Source organism: Podarcis gaigeae, assembly GCF_964106915.1.
Source record: "Podarcis gaigeae genome assembly, chromosome: 15".
Taxonomy (NCBI): Eukaryota; Metazoa; Chordata; class Lepidosauria; order Squamata; family Lacertidae; genus Podarcis; species Podarcis gaigeae.
In genome coordinates, this window is record NC_139692.1 from 32,086,764 (window position 1) to 32,101,491 (window position 14,728).

At 45.6% G+C, this 14,728-nt stretch overlaps 1 protein-coding gene across 4 annotated transcripts; it reads right to left on the reverse strand.

The window, feature by feature from the left end:
• Positions 1-1,107: 1,107 nt before the first annotated feature.
• STYXL1 (serine/threonine/tyrosine interacting like 1) lies at positions 1,108-13,710 on the reverse strand. Of its 4 annotated transcripts, none has more exons than XM_083714783.1 (10): positions 13,365-13,710; positions 10,530-10,826; positions 9,490-9,551; positions 7,720-7,864; positions 7,499-7,555; positions 5,925-6,070; positions 4,271-4,416; positions 3,542-3,639; positions 1,901-2,010; positions 1,108-1,519 (listed from the first exon to the last, which is right to left on the reverse strand). In XM_083714783.1, the coding sequence occupies exons 2-10, from the start codon at positions 10,630-10,632 to the stop codon at positions 1,388-1,390; spliced, it is 999 nt and encodes a 332-aa protein (XP_083570909.1). In that variant the 5' UTR covers positions 10,633-10,826; positions 13,365-13,710; the 3' UTR covers positions 1,108-1,387. The 4 variants fall into 4 exon arrangements, with proteins under 4 accessions (XP_083570909.1, XP_083570908.1, XP_083570907.1 ...); XM_083714782.1 differs by having other exon boundaries at positions 13,275-13,710; XM_083714781.1 differs by having other exon boundaries at positions 13,421-13,706.
• Positions 13,711-14,728: the final 1,018 nt, after the last annotated feature.

The window sequence follows — 14,728 nt, forward strand, 5'->3', positions numbered from 1 at the left end:
TAACACAGTTGCATTGTTAAATTGCGGAACTCCTTCCCGCAGGAGACAGTGAACGCCATCAACTCGGATTCTTGGGGAAGGATGATGGGAGTCTCAGCTCAAAACATCTGGAAGTTGCCAGGTTGGAAAAGGTTTGTTACATAGAAACACCTGTCTCCCATTTCTCCGCCCACCCACAAAATGAGTTGCCCAATAGTTGTATCTGAGCAATATCTGGAGGGCCAAAGGCTCTCCATTCCTGCTCTAGGATGAGTATACAGTGGTACCTTGGTTCCCAAACAGAATGCGTTCTGGAAGTCCGTTCAACTTCCAAAACGTTTGGAAACCAAGGCGCGGCTTCCAATTGGTGCAGGCGCGCCAGAAACAATAGTGGAAGCCACATTGGACATTCAGCTTCCGAAAATGTTCAAAAACCAGAACACATACTCCTGGGTTTCGATCGTTCTGGGGCCGAAACGTATGAGTACCAAGGTGTTCGGTAACCAGGGTACCACTGTATAACTTCCATTGTATGCTGACACACCTATTTATTATCCTGGCCCTTGACAACCGAGCTCCCTCTCTCTGGATACAAGCTTTTCTTCTGAATATAAATTGTTTTAACTGATATTCAGCCGGAACTCAGTTCTGGCACCTCTCAGGTGGGATGACTGACATCCAATGCCCTTTTCAAATGTGTTGGATTATTTGGTGTGATATTACCGCCAAGCACGGGGTGGTGCTTTCCCTTGTATCATGGTTGGAGACAGGAAATCGTCAGTGATGGTGGCAGTATCCTGGCTGTGGGATGCTCTCTGTAGAGATACTCTGCTATCGTCTACTTTACTTGCCTTGCTGGCCTAATTCTTCCCAGGTTTCCACAGGGAAGTGATTTCTTATCATTCCTGTCTTTGTGTTTTTACGGCCTTTTAATTTTCTCCAGTTTTTAATATCCCATTATTGTTGTTTTTCATGCTAATACTTGCATTTTTCTCTTTTATTGTTTGGTGCCTTTTGAAAAGCTTTTGCTGAGAGGCGGGACAGAAATTGTTCAAGTTCATAAACAAATAAAGACAGGCCAGAAAGATCCCCGGTGCAAGTTCTCGATGATCTTGATAGACAAGTTCCAGATACACAGAGGCGGAATGTATTTATTTCTGAATAAAGGACACAAAAGCTCCTAACACCACTCAGCTCTGTACACAGGAGTAAAGGGAACCTGTGAGATATGTCATAAACCTGGCAGGATAGAGATAATGAAAATGAAAAATAAATATTATTTATTTTTAAAACTCAACCTCCAAAAATATAAGAGTTCTATCTCAATCACCACCACTCGAAAGCTGTTGAAATTCCACTGGAGGAAGCCAGCAGTGATTCAGGGACTTTCTCTGTCATTCGCTCTTGGTCAGTAATTCGGTTCGGAGATATCGGTGATGTCGCTCAGGTAGATGCGTGTCTCCCATTCTGACAGCTGTCGCACAAACCCCCGATTGGGCCGCATGTTGATTTTGCACTTCTGAACGTAGCTCCAAGACTTCTACAAAAAAAGCAAGCAAACAGCAGAAGTAGCAGGGGGAGTGGGGAGGAATCTGTCTTCTAACAACAGGGAGAGGAGGGATCTGGACACTCCACCCCACCCCCTAGAATCTTGGCCAGGTAACTAATCTCCAGCTCAAGAGTCTGGTGATGGGAAAAACATCCTTACCAAAGAACTTGGTCTTTCTGCCCAGCCTTATCTGGTGACATTCTTTGTGCAAAGCAGGCACATGGAGCTTTACAAACAACGAGGGCAAGGTCATTTTCTGTCGTGCTTCTGGATTTGGGCAGCCACAAATGAACACCCCAAGGAGGGGTAAAAGGCAGGATATATGGATGGTAAGGAAGCAATCCTTCCTGCCCGCCTCCAGCCTCCACTCACCTTTAAGTAAAGCCTGCAGGAATGCATGAGGTAAGCCATGACGGCTGTGCTGCACCTGCTTATGCCCATGGTGGAGAAAACCAGGACTCTTTCCTTGTGGATGTGACTGTCTAGAGAAGAGGAACAAAAATAAATGCCTGCGTGGTAATTGAACATTCTAAGCAAAAGGCTCTTCTCAGCTTTCATTGTAGACGTCGAGTTTGTGAAAGTGACCAGGAGAGGCTGTAGGGTTTGGGTAAGGCTTGCTGGCTAAATGTGGTCAGCCCTACCATTAGGCAGAATGAAGCATCCGCCTTAGTCAGGAGATTCTGGGAGGCAGCAGCCCCTAAGATGGCCCACTGCTCACAGTTGTGGTGGAAGACATTGCCTCATCATCAGGGTGGAAGGAATTTTCAGTGCCAGTCTGCTGTCAAGTCAGCTTCAAAGGGGCACGTGCACTATTGGGTTGCTAAATAACCGTGGTCACGCCCACTTCCTCCAGTGCACCTGCCTGGCTGCAGTACGTCCTTGAACTGTAATAATGCCTCGTGCTTGTGCTGATGAAAAAGTGTGTGTCTGCTTGTATGTAGAATAATCTCAGGCTTTTGCGTAGCTGGAATTTGGTCTCAGGCTGTTGGGAAATGTAGCACACACTGCATCTGGTCGGCACCAGACGGGCAGTGGCTGATGTATAACTCCCTGAGCCACACAAACCCTCACTGACTTTGACACTGGACTTCATGGTGAGCTGGGGAGATTAAAAAAGAAAATTCTGGGTTGATGGGTATATTTTTGGACTGGGGAGAGGAGTATTGGCGCGTTGAATTTTTATGTTTATCTGTTGGTGGGTAGGGGTATTGTTCGGTTTCTTGTTGGTGTACTGTACTGCTAATTTTTTTTGTTACTGTTACAGGGGGAAGGAGCTGGTGGGGTTGTTGTTTTTTGTTTCCCCAATATGGAATCTTAATTCCCACCACCACTGACCTTTCTATGGTATAAGGCATATATATTTAATATAAGTTTCTTGGAGAGCATTTGGGTGACAAGCAACTAATAAATTTAATAAATATTATTAATATTTCCACAACCAGGAAGTCAAGTGTATAAGATTTTTCTACAGGGCTTGGAAATTTCTGGCCTGCAGGCCAGATTTAGCTTGGCATGGGTTTTAATTTGGCCTGGAAGGCTGTTCCCCCCCCTCCCCACAAAAAAACCCAAACCCCCCTGTCCTGCAGCCTGATATTATATGTGCATGAGACCGGGGTGCGGGGGAGGTAGAGACACAGCTGGATGCACTGCGTGACCAAACCAAGCTCCCCATGGGGAATTCAGGCAGACAGGTGATTCTGCAGAAAGCATATGGCTGGCAAAGCTCCTTTGGCTTGTGCTTTCCGAGTGTCCAACTATGAGCTGGGTTCTGGGTGCTTGGGAAGCGCTACACAAAGGATTTTGACAAAGCGGGTGGGATAATCCAGCTATCAATTGGGCATCTGATAGGTGAGTTGTCCCAACCCTCCTGTTAAAGTTGGCCTGCAAGGGTATGATAGTGCTGAAACGGCTCCCCACCCCTGTCCTACCAGTTGAAGAGCATAGTGCCCCTCCTTGGTGTTTCCCCATGTTTAGGGCATGGGATAAGAGGAAAAGCCACCTTGATCTACTCACCAATGAAGTGGCAAATCTTGGGAAAGTAAGAAAAGATCTCTGCATCTGGAGAATCCGGAATGGGGATATGAAGCAGTCTGTCACTGTCTTCAAGGAAACTGGGGAACAGCAAAGAGAAGACCTGCTGGGGCACTTGCAAAAAAACCCTCTACCAGCCCAGAAAAGATGGCAAATGATGCAGGTATAGTCACCAACCTATTTACCCAATGGCAGAAATGATGGGAGCTGGAAGTCCAGCACCATCTGGAATGTCACAGATTCCAGTGTTTAGTTCAAGTCCCCAGCCCACCTTGAAGCCCAAAGGGTGGCATTGAGCCAGTCATTCTCTCTCACCATACCCTACCTCATGGGGTGGAGCAAACTCTGTGAAGGTTAGCTCCCTGGGGGAAGGGGAGGGGATAAAAAGGCAACAAATAAAGGGGGAAGAAGGGCCCACAATCAGACACCAAGGACAGTGTTGATAATGGCAAGCCCCAAGAGGTTCATGGCTGAATGGGGCTTTGAACTGGGATCCCTTTGTTCCCAGCCCAACACTCTAACCCAGCGGCTCCCAAAACAGGCGGTACCCCAAGGGACAGTGAGATTCTGGGAGGGGGCACTAAGAGGCAGTGTCTCCACCAGCTTCATTCAGCCCAGACACTGAGGTCCTCCTCCAAGGGCCTTCTGGCGGTTCCCTGGAAAAAGAACTGACAGCCAACTACTGCTCAGCTGGTTGACACTGGAACTTACAATGTGCCAGCTTCTTCGCAGACATTGAGATGGGCTTTGATTTTCAGATCCTTCTGTATTTGGCTGTCACAGGCCTGGGCGTAATTTCCCATGTACAAGCGAGCTGGCAGGATCTCCACTGGGTAGGGCTTAAAGGCCTCTAGCTCCTTTAGGGGAAGGAAATATCATCATCAGTAGCAGCAGCAGCAGCAGCAGCATCTTCATATTTATTACTCACCCATCACCAGCAGGACCATGGCATGCTCAAAATTAAAACAGTTAAAACATATTATATCCACAATAATAGGATTGATCCCGAAATATTCTTAGAGTGGTTTAACAAGCTTCCCTCTGAGAATTTTAGCTCTGTGAGGAGAACGGGGCCTCCTAAAAACTCTCAGCACCCTCAACATACTACAGCTCCCAGGATTCTTTGGGGGAAGCCAAATGTTGTGAATAAGGCCTAGGTGAGTTGTGGAGAGTTGCCTAGAATATGCAGAAATAACGAGTGGACCAGGGGAGGATGGGTCTCCTGAGCTTCTCTGGAGGTAGAGAAGTTCAAGGGACTGCCAGCCTGGTTTCCTCTTCAGGCACCTGGCTAAGGGATCAGCATAAGGTTGCCATACGTCCCGATTTTCCTGGACACAGCCGGAACACTGCAGTCGGAAGCAGTGTCCAGGTGGAAATTGCCAACATGTCCAGGAAAATCCAGACGTTTGGCAACCCATGTCAGCAAGAGCTCAGCAACTTTTGTGTCTGGATTGTCACTATTTGAAATATGGCAACCCTAGATCAGCAAGAAGTGACTATAAGGCACACCTGATGTCTGAAGAGGCAACAGAGTTTAGTGAGCAGGAAAGGGCTGGGGAAGAGAGCACTCCAGAATCAGAGGCAGGAGACAGAGGGGGAGCCAGGAGACAGAGATGAAGCAGGCTGCTGAAGTATCCAGAGAACCGCCCCCTCCTGCAACAAGCAAGCTCCTCTCTCCCCTGGTCTCCCATAACACGAGAGGAATGAAGAGGGTGAAGCAAAGAGAGACATGATGAAGGAGCCTCAGCTTGCTTGGGAAGGACCTGGAGCAGCAGTGGAAAGCAGGGGTCCTTTAGTCCTTGCAACTGCCTCATTAGGGCAAGACCTACTGGGATGAGTTGCTAGGATCACTAGGCCTGTGCTGTTTGGGTTTCTTTGAATAAAGAGTTAACTTCACTGACACTGGTGTTTCGCAGGCTCCTGACAGCTACTCTATCTGGCACTTGGAACTCTCCCCAGGCCATCCTCATTGGTGGTGCTTCACACCTGGGTGTTTTGGCCGAGCTGGAAGGAATCCCTGAGCTCTGATAACACCTGGAATGATTGGAGGGTAGAGGGGGAGTGAGCCTATGTAGAAACCAGCCTTCTACACAAAGGTAAAACATACATTCACTGGTGTGCCCACTCTTGCCTCTGGACCTGCCCACTGCCATGTGGCCCAGGGAAGGTTGTGCTTCAAGGAATGCGGCCCCCCACCCTGGTCTGAAGGCCCAATCAAAAGGGGGAGAGAATGCACCCAAGGTACGCCAACACCCCATACCCTGCCAAAAATATGCACGCTGAGAGCAGCAGCCCAACCTGAGGAGGAGATGGCAACAACCTCATTAAGAAGTTGAAAGCCTGCTCTCTGAAGTCTCCCTCTCACCTGAGGCATCCAGAATATCTTCTGGGTTCGCAGGTAATGGTAAGTCGCTGTGAACAATTCGTACCCGCCCCTCAGGACCAGGACTGGGTAACTGGTGAACCGCTGCATAATCCTGGCACAGCGAGCTGCGGATCCCACTGGGGCATCTAGATAAATTGTGAGAGACATGTGTTTAAAAAGAAAAGCACTCCAGAGGCACCCGCTTCTGGCCTTGTCACCAGCGGAACCATTGGATTTGCTATCTATTGGATTTCTCCCATTACTTTTTTAGCCCACCGTTCAAAACAATCTGATGACAAACTCTGTTACCTTTTCCTCCCACTGTTCAAGACCACCTGCCTATGAAGGCATGCCTCTTCCCATATACTCCCTCCCCTGGAGTGTTGTAGTGTGTCTGATGATATCACATAGAGACATAAGAAGCTGTGTCAACCTGAGTACTGTCTACACCATGGTTTCCCAAACTTGGGTCTCCAGCTGTTGTTGCACTACAACTCCCATCATCCCTAGCTAGCAGGACCAACTGTCAGTCATGATGGGAACTGTATAGTGGTACCTCGGTTCTCAAACGTAATCCGTTCCAGAAGTCTGTTCCAAAACCAAGGCACTCTTTCCCATATAAAGTAATGAAAACTGGATTAATCCGTTCCAGACTTTTAAAAACAACCCCTAAAACAGCAATTTAACATGATTTTTACCATCTAATGAGACCATTTATCTATAAAACGAAAGCAATAATCAATGTCCTATACTATAAAATAATTAAGAAGGTATTGTAGATGATTAAAAAATATATATGTTTTTACGTGCACTGATGATAGTCGTCGTTTGGATGGGGGGCTTTTATCCATTTCCACAGTTACACAATCAATCAATTCATCAGTTGCTGAACTAGGTTCCACACAGTGACAAAAACAGATTAACCAAAAAAGTATCAAAAGCAAAAACGCAAAATAAACAGCAAAAACAAAAGCGCCAAACTCAATCCATTCCAGAAGTCTGTTTGACACAGCTTCTGATTGGTGCAGCTCCCTGGAAACAATAGCCGACAGCCGCATCGGACTTTCGGCTTCTGAAAACGTTTGGAAACCAGAACACTTACTTCCATGTTTTCAGTGTTTGGGAACCAAGGCATTTGAGTACCAAGATGCTTGAGAACCAAGGTACCACTGTAGTCCAAAAGCAGCTGAAGACCCAAGTTTGGGAAATCCTGGTCTACCATGACCAGCAGTGGCTCGCCAGGAATTCAAGCAGGAGTCTTTCCCAGCCCCAGCCTGGATTTGCCTGGAACTGAACCCGGGACCTTCTGCATCCAAATCAGGTGCTCTGCCAATCAACTAACTGCCCAACCATGCTGACATCCACAGGGGGCTTTTTGATCAAAACCTGCAGAGCCACTTTCTTTTGCCCTCAGATCTCAATAATGTGTTTTGTTCACACCAAGTGCAGTGAGGAGGACACTTCAAAACCAGACCCTTTGGCTCGGCATAGTGTCTGCCTGTTTTGCTCATAGCTCCCTGGCTTGTCTTAACAACCTCTAGACTGCCACCATCGTGATTACAGATAGAACTTACTCTCCTCAGAAGATGGCTTGGTTCTTAATTTGTTGATGTCCTCTCCCATGTCATATGCTGGGTGGAGGAGAGAAAAAAAGGAGAAATTTTGTAACAGGTTATTAAGAGCTTTTACTTCAAGATGTGTCCCAGCCCTTTTTAAGCTTCGCTCTTGCGTGAGCTAGGATTATGAGATCAAACAGCAAGCCTGCGCAATCTGCAGCAGAAAGAGGAAGACTTACGGGTTAGTTCTTTATCCACTTCATACAAATCATAATCTATGTCGTAAGCAGCATCCACCGAGGTAGATTTGCCATCGTATACCACGCAGTATCGAACGCACTCCAGATTGACGGACGGAGGAACTATGAATTTGCCCAATGCATTCTTTAGAAAGAAAGAAGGGTGGGGGGGCTGGATTAATGACTTTGTGAAAAGGAATACACTTCTTACTGTGTTGCATGAAAGATACTTGCATTCTAAAAGACGTGTGTGCTTGGAGCCCTGTTACCTCTTAGGCCCAGGTCACATCTTGTACCTTTCGCATCAACGGAACTGTAGGCACAGAGACCCTTTCAATTACCTTTCTGTTGTTTTGTTACCATTAGCATTCTTTGTTCAATTTATGTCGCCTGCTCCAAAAGTCTCTCAGCGACCAACTTTAGATAAATAATTAAAGAAAACAGCCAGCAAGTTTAATGCTAAAACAAATATCCGTCCCCCGCTTTAAACAAATAATGCATTACACCCAATTGTCTCAAAAGCCTGGTAAAAGAGGTATGTGAGGGGAGGGAACCTCAGAATTGGGGGCCAAATGTGGTCTCTAGACCTTTCTAATTGGCCCTTGGGACTCTCCACAGGCTAAAACTCCTCTTCTCTTTTCCTCAGGCCAAGCCCCACACCGGTCCTACTTTGTACTCTCCTTGAGTGTTTTTGCCTGGCTGGAATCTGACAATGCTTCTTGCTTGCCTGGTTGGAGAATGGAGGGGCAGCACACGAGAGTCAAACTGATTGCATTAATGTAAAATTTACATCTCCACCCACTTTCCTCTCTGGTTCCATTTCCTGCTGGCATGTGGCCTCTGGGAGTTTGCTCAGAAAGCAATGTGGCTATTGGCCTGAAAAAATTCTCTTAACTCTGAGGCATGTCTTAACCTGGCACTGAACAGATATTGATGTGCGCGCCAGACAAGCCTTATGGTACAGTGAAACAGCACAATCGGATGCATATTTACACATAATTAAGTCTCACTGTGCTGATGATTATAGCTTTAGTTGGATTTTTAATCTACTTGTATTGTGAAATAACCAGCCTCATATAACCAACATGCTTAAGTCTAATTCATGCATGAAGGGAATAATACCATGCAGAAGATGTTCTGCCAGACTTAGCTATGTCCATTCCCTTCACCTTGGGAGAAATTAGGTAGTCAAGCCTTTGTTCGCCTCTAGCCCACCTGGGAAGCTCAGTGTGTGAAGAGGTTTGAGCTGGTTGCTCCAGCTCAAGCGCATGGCTCTCACCAGTCATTCTTAGTTTGTATACTAATAATCTAGGAACTTTGACAACTTTGTAACTAACCTAAGTTTTACTGCCTGTGCAACTTTTCTGAAGTACATGAACATAAACCATTTGTGGTCTTCTCTTATGCTGGGGAAAGAGGGAACCTTTGGAAAAAAATATTTTCAGGGGATATTTTGGAACACTGGAAAGAGCATATTTTAAAGGTTTTACAGCCTGCATTTCTGTACTTTACTACATATTTTGTGATGTTAAATCTCTGCAGGGGTTCTCTCACCAAAAAGAAATTTGGATCTCAGAATCCAATGATCTATTGCACCAACATATATAACATGGCTTTTATTTTATTTTAATGGTTTAATTGCTTCCTCCAACCTTTGCCTTACAGTGAAAGGGCTCCGGCAGGGGAGAATCTAATGCTTCACTTAGGGTCTGTCCAACAACAGGAGATGGCTGCAAACAAACAACCAAGACACCCCAAAATGTCACTCACCTTTCTGACTCGTATTGCTGTCATCAAGTGGCTTTCATTGTACTCCCTCCTCGTACGAGCATCTGAAAACAATGCAACAGAAAAGAAAGACACGAAGAAAGCAAATGACTGAACTGAAAACAATGAGAAATTTTATTCCGCCTTTGCTATTTTTTTCAAACGCTTCTGCATTCTCTTCATTTCTACTCTACACGAACTGTTTATCTTCAAAACAATGTGATTTACTTCTGTGAAAAGGTAAGAATTCCCCCTTGCCCTGTATTTCTGCCTGAGTCACTGCTCTGGTTTTACCTGGGGCAAGTAATCCTGTTGCAGGTCTGCAATTGGAAGGGACACCTGATGCACAGGGAGCAGAATGACAAAGCCCCATAGAATATGGGGTTCAAGCCTTTACAAGGCTGGTGGTCTTAATGGCTATGTAGCATCTCCACATTCTGTGGCAGGTCAATCTGCTTGGTCACTGCAGACTAAATGGAACTTGCATCTCTTTCAGTGAAGCCCTCGTTATATTCTTACACCCAATGCCAGCAGAGGCCTGATGGAAGTAGGAGCAGTCACAAAAGCGAAAATCAAGGAGGCATGCACCGGTCAGTGAGGATGCATTCATGGGTCTCAGGGCAGCCTTCAATTGTTTAAGCAATTTCATTTCTCATCATTTGGAAACAGGAGGAAGTCAAGAAACCCTTGACATGCTTCTGTAGGGTGGAGAAAGATACTAATTTTGCAGCTGAGGAAACAGGCGCAGGTCAATGGGCTTGTTATTAATGATACCTTGCTATAAGGATTAAGTGTATGTACAATGTCATTTGCAAGCTACAGGGTGGTTGATGATAATGTGACAGGAAGTCCAACTGATGCCAATGGGAGAGGTAAACTCTGAACAACCACAAGCAACACACAACTAATCATGTGCTAACAAGTATTTATACAAAATACATAGACAGAAAATATATCAGAGTCACAAATAATAGAAGTCACATAAATGTTCAATGAACAAAAATAGAAGACATAGTCAGTCAGTATGAAAGAACATAACTTACCCATTAAACAGAGATAGTTTGGTTCTGCTAGTCTAGAGATTTTTGTGGACTGGTTCAACATATTATACAGTTCTGTTGGTTCACACAATGCCACCCCAGCCATGATGCTAGACAAGAATGATTCAACACTGAGGACACAACTGTATTCTCAAAAAACTGAACTCCTGTAAACGGGCTACTTCACATTCAGGTAGTTCATCCACAAACAGAAAAAGGCTTCTTCATATCTCAGCTTGCAGTCTGGAAATCCAGGTAGTTTGTTCTGTGCAGGAATCTGGGTGTCTGGATACTGTTCAACTGAAAAAGCAAAGAGAAAATGTGGATTGTTAACCAGGGCTTCCATCTAGTTATAGAAATCACACCACCTTTCATGAATTAAAAACATAAGAAGAGCCTGCTGGATCATCTAGTCCAGCATTTTATCCTCCATTGTCAGTGAAGACAGAGGGACGCCAACAACAATATAAAATAAATAATATAGATGCATATAGAGATATGCAGTTAAACTCTGGCACTCATTTCCACAGGAAGCAGTGATGGCCCCCAACTTGGATGGCTTTAAAAAAGGATTGAACCAATTCATGGAGTAGACTATCAATGGCTGCTAGCCACGATGCCTATGTTCTGCCTCCACAGTCAGAGGTGGTAACACTTCTGAATACCAGTTGTTGGAAACTGCAGGAGAGGGTGATGCTTCGTGCTGCCCCTGAAGCTTGCAAAAAAAAAAGAAAAGAAAAAAAAGACTTGCTCTCTGTCTCTGGAGGTTCATGGTTGTATCTAGTTAAGAATATACTCACTGAAATCAATCAAGTAGGTGTAGTGTAGTGGTTAGAGTGTCAGACTAGGACTTGCAGTACCAGGGTTCAAATCCTCAATCAACCATGAAGCTCACTGGGTGACCTTGGGCCAGTCACTGCCTCACACAGCCTAACCTACCTAACATCATTGTTGTGAAGATAAAATGGGGAGGAGAAGAAACTATGTATGCCAACTTGAGAAGCTTGGAGAAAAAAAGCTGCAATACAAATGCAATAAAAATAATAATAATAATCATGCCCATTGGACCTGCCACTGCAGGAGTGATGCAAGGATGCAATGGGATGAAGCCTGCAAATCACCCTTTAAGGAAAGACGGGTTATCACTGCAACAGCAAGATTTTAACTGTATGCTTCTGAAAAATAAGGTGAGACCAGACCACAACAGGCAGATTGTGACCATTTAGTCGTTTTGCGTAAGAAATATATACTCCATCTTGCATCACAAACTGGTGCGATTATTTAAAAAATGAACAAATATCATCATGGGGACAAATATCATCATGGGACTGAAACTGCCTTGGTCGCGCTGGTTGATGATCTCCGGCGAGCTAGGGACAAAGGTGAGAGTTGTTTCCTAGTTCTGCTGGATCTCTCAGCGGCCTTTGATACAATCAACCATAACATCCTTCTGGACCGTCTAGAGGGGCTGGGAGCTGGGGGCACTGTTATACAGTGGTTTCACTCCTTCCTCCTGGGCCGTGTTCAGAAAGTGGTGGTGGGGGATGAGTGTTCAGACCCCTGGGCCCTCACTTGTGGGGTGCCTCAGGGTTCCGTCCTCTCCCCCATGCTTTTTAACATCTATATGAAGCCGCTGGGAGAGATCATCAGGGGGTTTGGACTGGGTGTCCATCAATATGCGATGATACCCAACTTTACCTCTCTTTCAAATCAGAACCAGTGAAGGCGGTGAAGGTTCTGTGTGAGTGCCTGGAGGCGGTTGGAGGATGGATGGCGGCTAATGGATTGAGGTTGAATCCTGACAAGACAGAAGTACTATTTTTGGGGGACAGGGGGCGGGCTGGTGTGGAGGACTCCCTAGTCCTGAATAGGGTAACTGTGCCCCTGAAGGACCAGGTGCGCAGCCTGGGAGACATTTTGGACTCACAGCTGTCCATGGAGGCGCAGGTCAATTCTGTATCCAGGGCAGCTGTCTACCAACTCCACCTGGTACGCAGGCTGAGACCTTACCTGTCCGCAGACTGTCTCGCCAGAGTGGTGCATGCTCTAGTTATCTCCCGCTTGGACTACTGCAATGCGCTCTACGTGGGGCTACCTTGAAGGTGACTCGGAAACTACAACTAATCCTGAATGTGGCAGCTAGACTGGTGACTGGGGGCAGCCGCCGAGACCACATAACACCGGTCTTGAAAGACCTACATTGGCTCCCAGTACGTTTCTGAGCACAATTCAAAGTGCTGGTGTTCATCTTTAAAGCCCTAAATGGCTTCGGCCCAGTATACCTGAAGGAGCGTCTCCACCCCCATCGTTCTGCCCGGACGCTGAGGTCCAGCGCCGAGGGCCTTCTGGTGGTTCCCTCATTGTGAGAAGCAAAGCTACAGGGAACCAGGCAGAGGGCCTTCTCGGTAGTGGCACCTGCCCTGTGGAACGCCCTCCCATCAGATGTAAAAGCGATAAATAACTACCTGACATTCAGAAGACATCTTAAGGCAGCCCTGTTCAGGGAAGTTTTTAATCTGTGATATTTTAGTGTATTTTTGGTTTTTATGGAAGCCGCCCAGGGTGGCTGGGGAAACCCAGCCAGATGGGCGGGGTACAAATAATAAATTATTATTATTATTATTATTATTATTATTATCAATCAATCCAATTCATGAAAACAAATAATAATACTAATAATTATTATTATTGACTGAATTATTATTATCATCATCATAGCATGATGATGAATGATGGAAGCCCACCAACCTGAGTGGCCTCGGGTTCCCGTTGCTATGACACCTGTGGCTCCCGTTGCCATGGTGCGTTTGTCAACTGTTGCCGCGGTAACCATGGTACCTTGTGTTCCACAATGCCGGCGGCTGCGACGTCATAGTCACGGAGGCCACGCCCACCTTCGTAGCGACTGCCTTGCTTGACAGCTAGGTTGGCTCACAGCGGGCGCTATAGGAGCCCATCGACGGGCGAACGGGACACCAGGCTCTATCTCTTCGTTATCGGATTGGCTCACCACCCCACGGCCTTCCCTCACTCTCGTTAGGCCCATCGTCTCGTTCTTGTTGTGGAGCGAGGCTTCACGGTACCCAAGGCCTGACGCCACTGCCGGTCTTCTCACGCTCGCTGATTATCGCGATACTTTGGCGCAACGTCTGCCCATAGGACACGGGGTCCTAGACGCAACAGACTCTCGCGAGAGTTGCAAAAAACACCCCTATTCCCCGCCCCCCTTGCATCTAGCTCTGTTCTATTCGTAGGACATCAAAAGTACCTTTTATCGGTTTTAAATATTTAAATGTTTAATTATCGGTTTTGTGTGGTTGTTTTTTTCTAAAGTAGGTTCATCTCCATTCATCCCCTTCCCCATTGCTCTACTCTCCGGATAGTTTAAAGGCTAAGGAAAAATAAATAAACTGACATTCTCAAGAACTGATAGGTATTCTGTATATTGGCTTTATGCCCTTTCGCTGTATCTGCACAGGAAAAATAATATCAGGTCTCAATCTTCAATTGTACTTTATTAGGGTTATTCCCCCTCCCTTTCTGCTACTGTGCAACTTCACGAAAAAATGTAAATATTTGTTAGTGTTTACAGGTTATTATTATTAACATGAAGTTTTCTGTCTTTGTGTAAATGACACCCAGGGTTTAAATCAGCATTCACGTTTAAAAAGGCGGCCAATCGCTCTTTTAAATGGATAAATGAAAATTTGAAAGTTACAGGTCTTTGAAATAAAGCCTTTGTGTATCCAGTGCTCGCCAGACGCAGACTTAAACCAATCCAAATTAAGGGACGTGATTTTACAGCGCATTCCCAATCAATGTATATGCAGAAATGAGTCCCATTGAATTCAGTGGGGTGTTACTTCCATGAAAATGGGATTAGAATTGCATCTACATTTAAATCCATTAATTTAAATGGATTTACTCTGAGTTTGCAACTCACTGTAGGTAGGTGTGTGTGGATGTGTGTAAGATTCTTCCACCAACGCCAAAACGTATTTTTGATTACTATATTAACACATATATAAAATGTGTAAATTTTTTAAATATATATATATATAAATATGAATCAAATTCCCAGACAGGTACATAGCTTGTGAGGCAGTGTGTAAAAACATCGCGAGAAAACGCGAGAGGGGCTTAAACGGGGTGGGCACGGCGAGCGTGGAAACGGAAAGCGCAAAGCGGCAAGAGACCGAGCT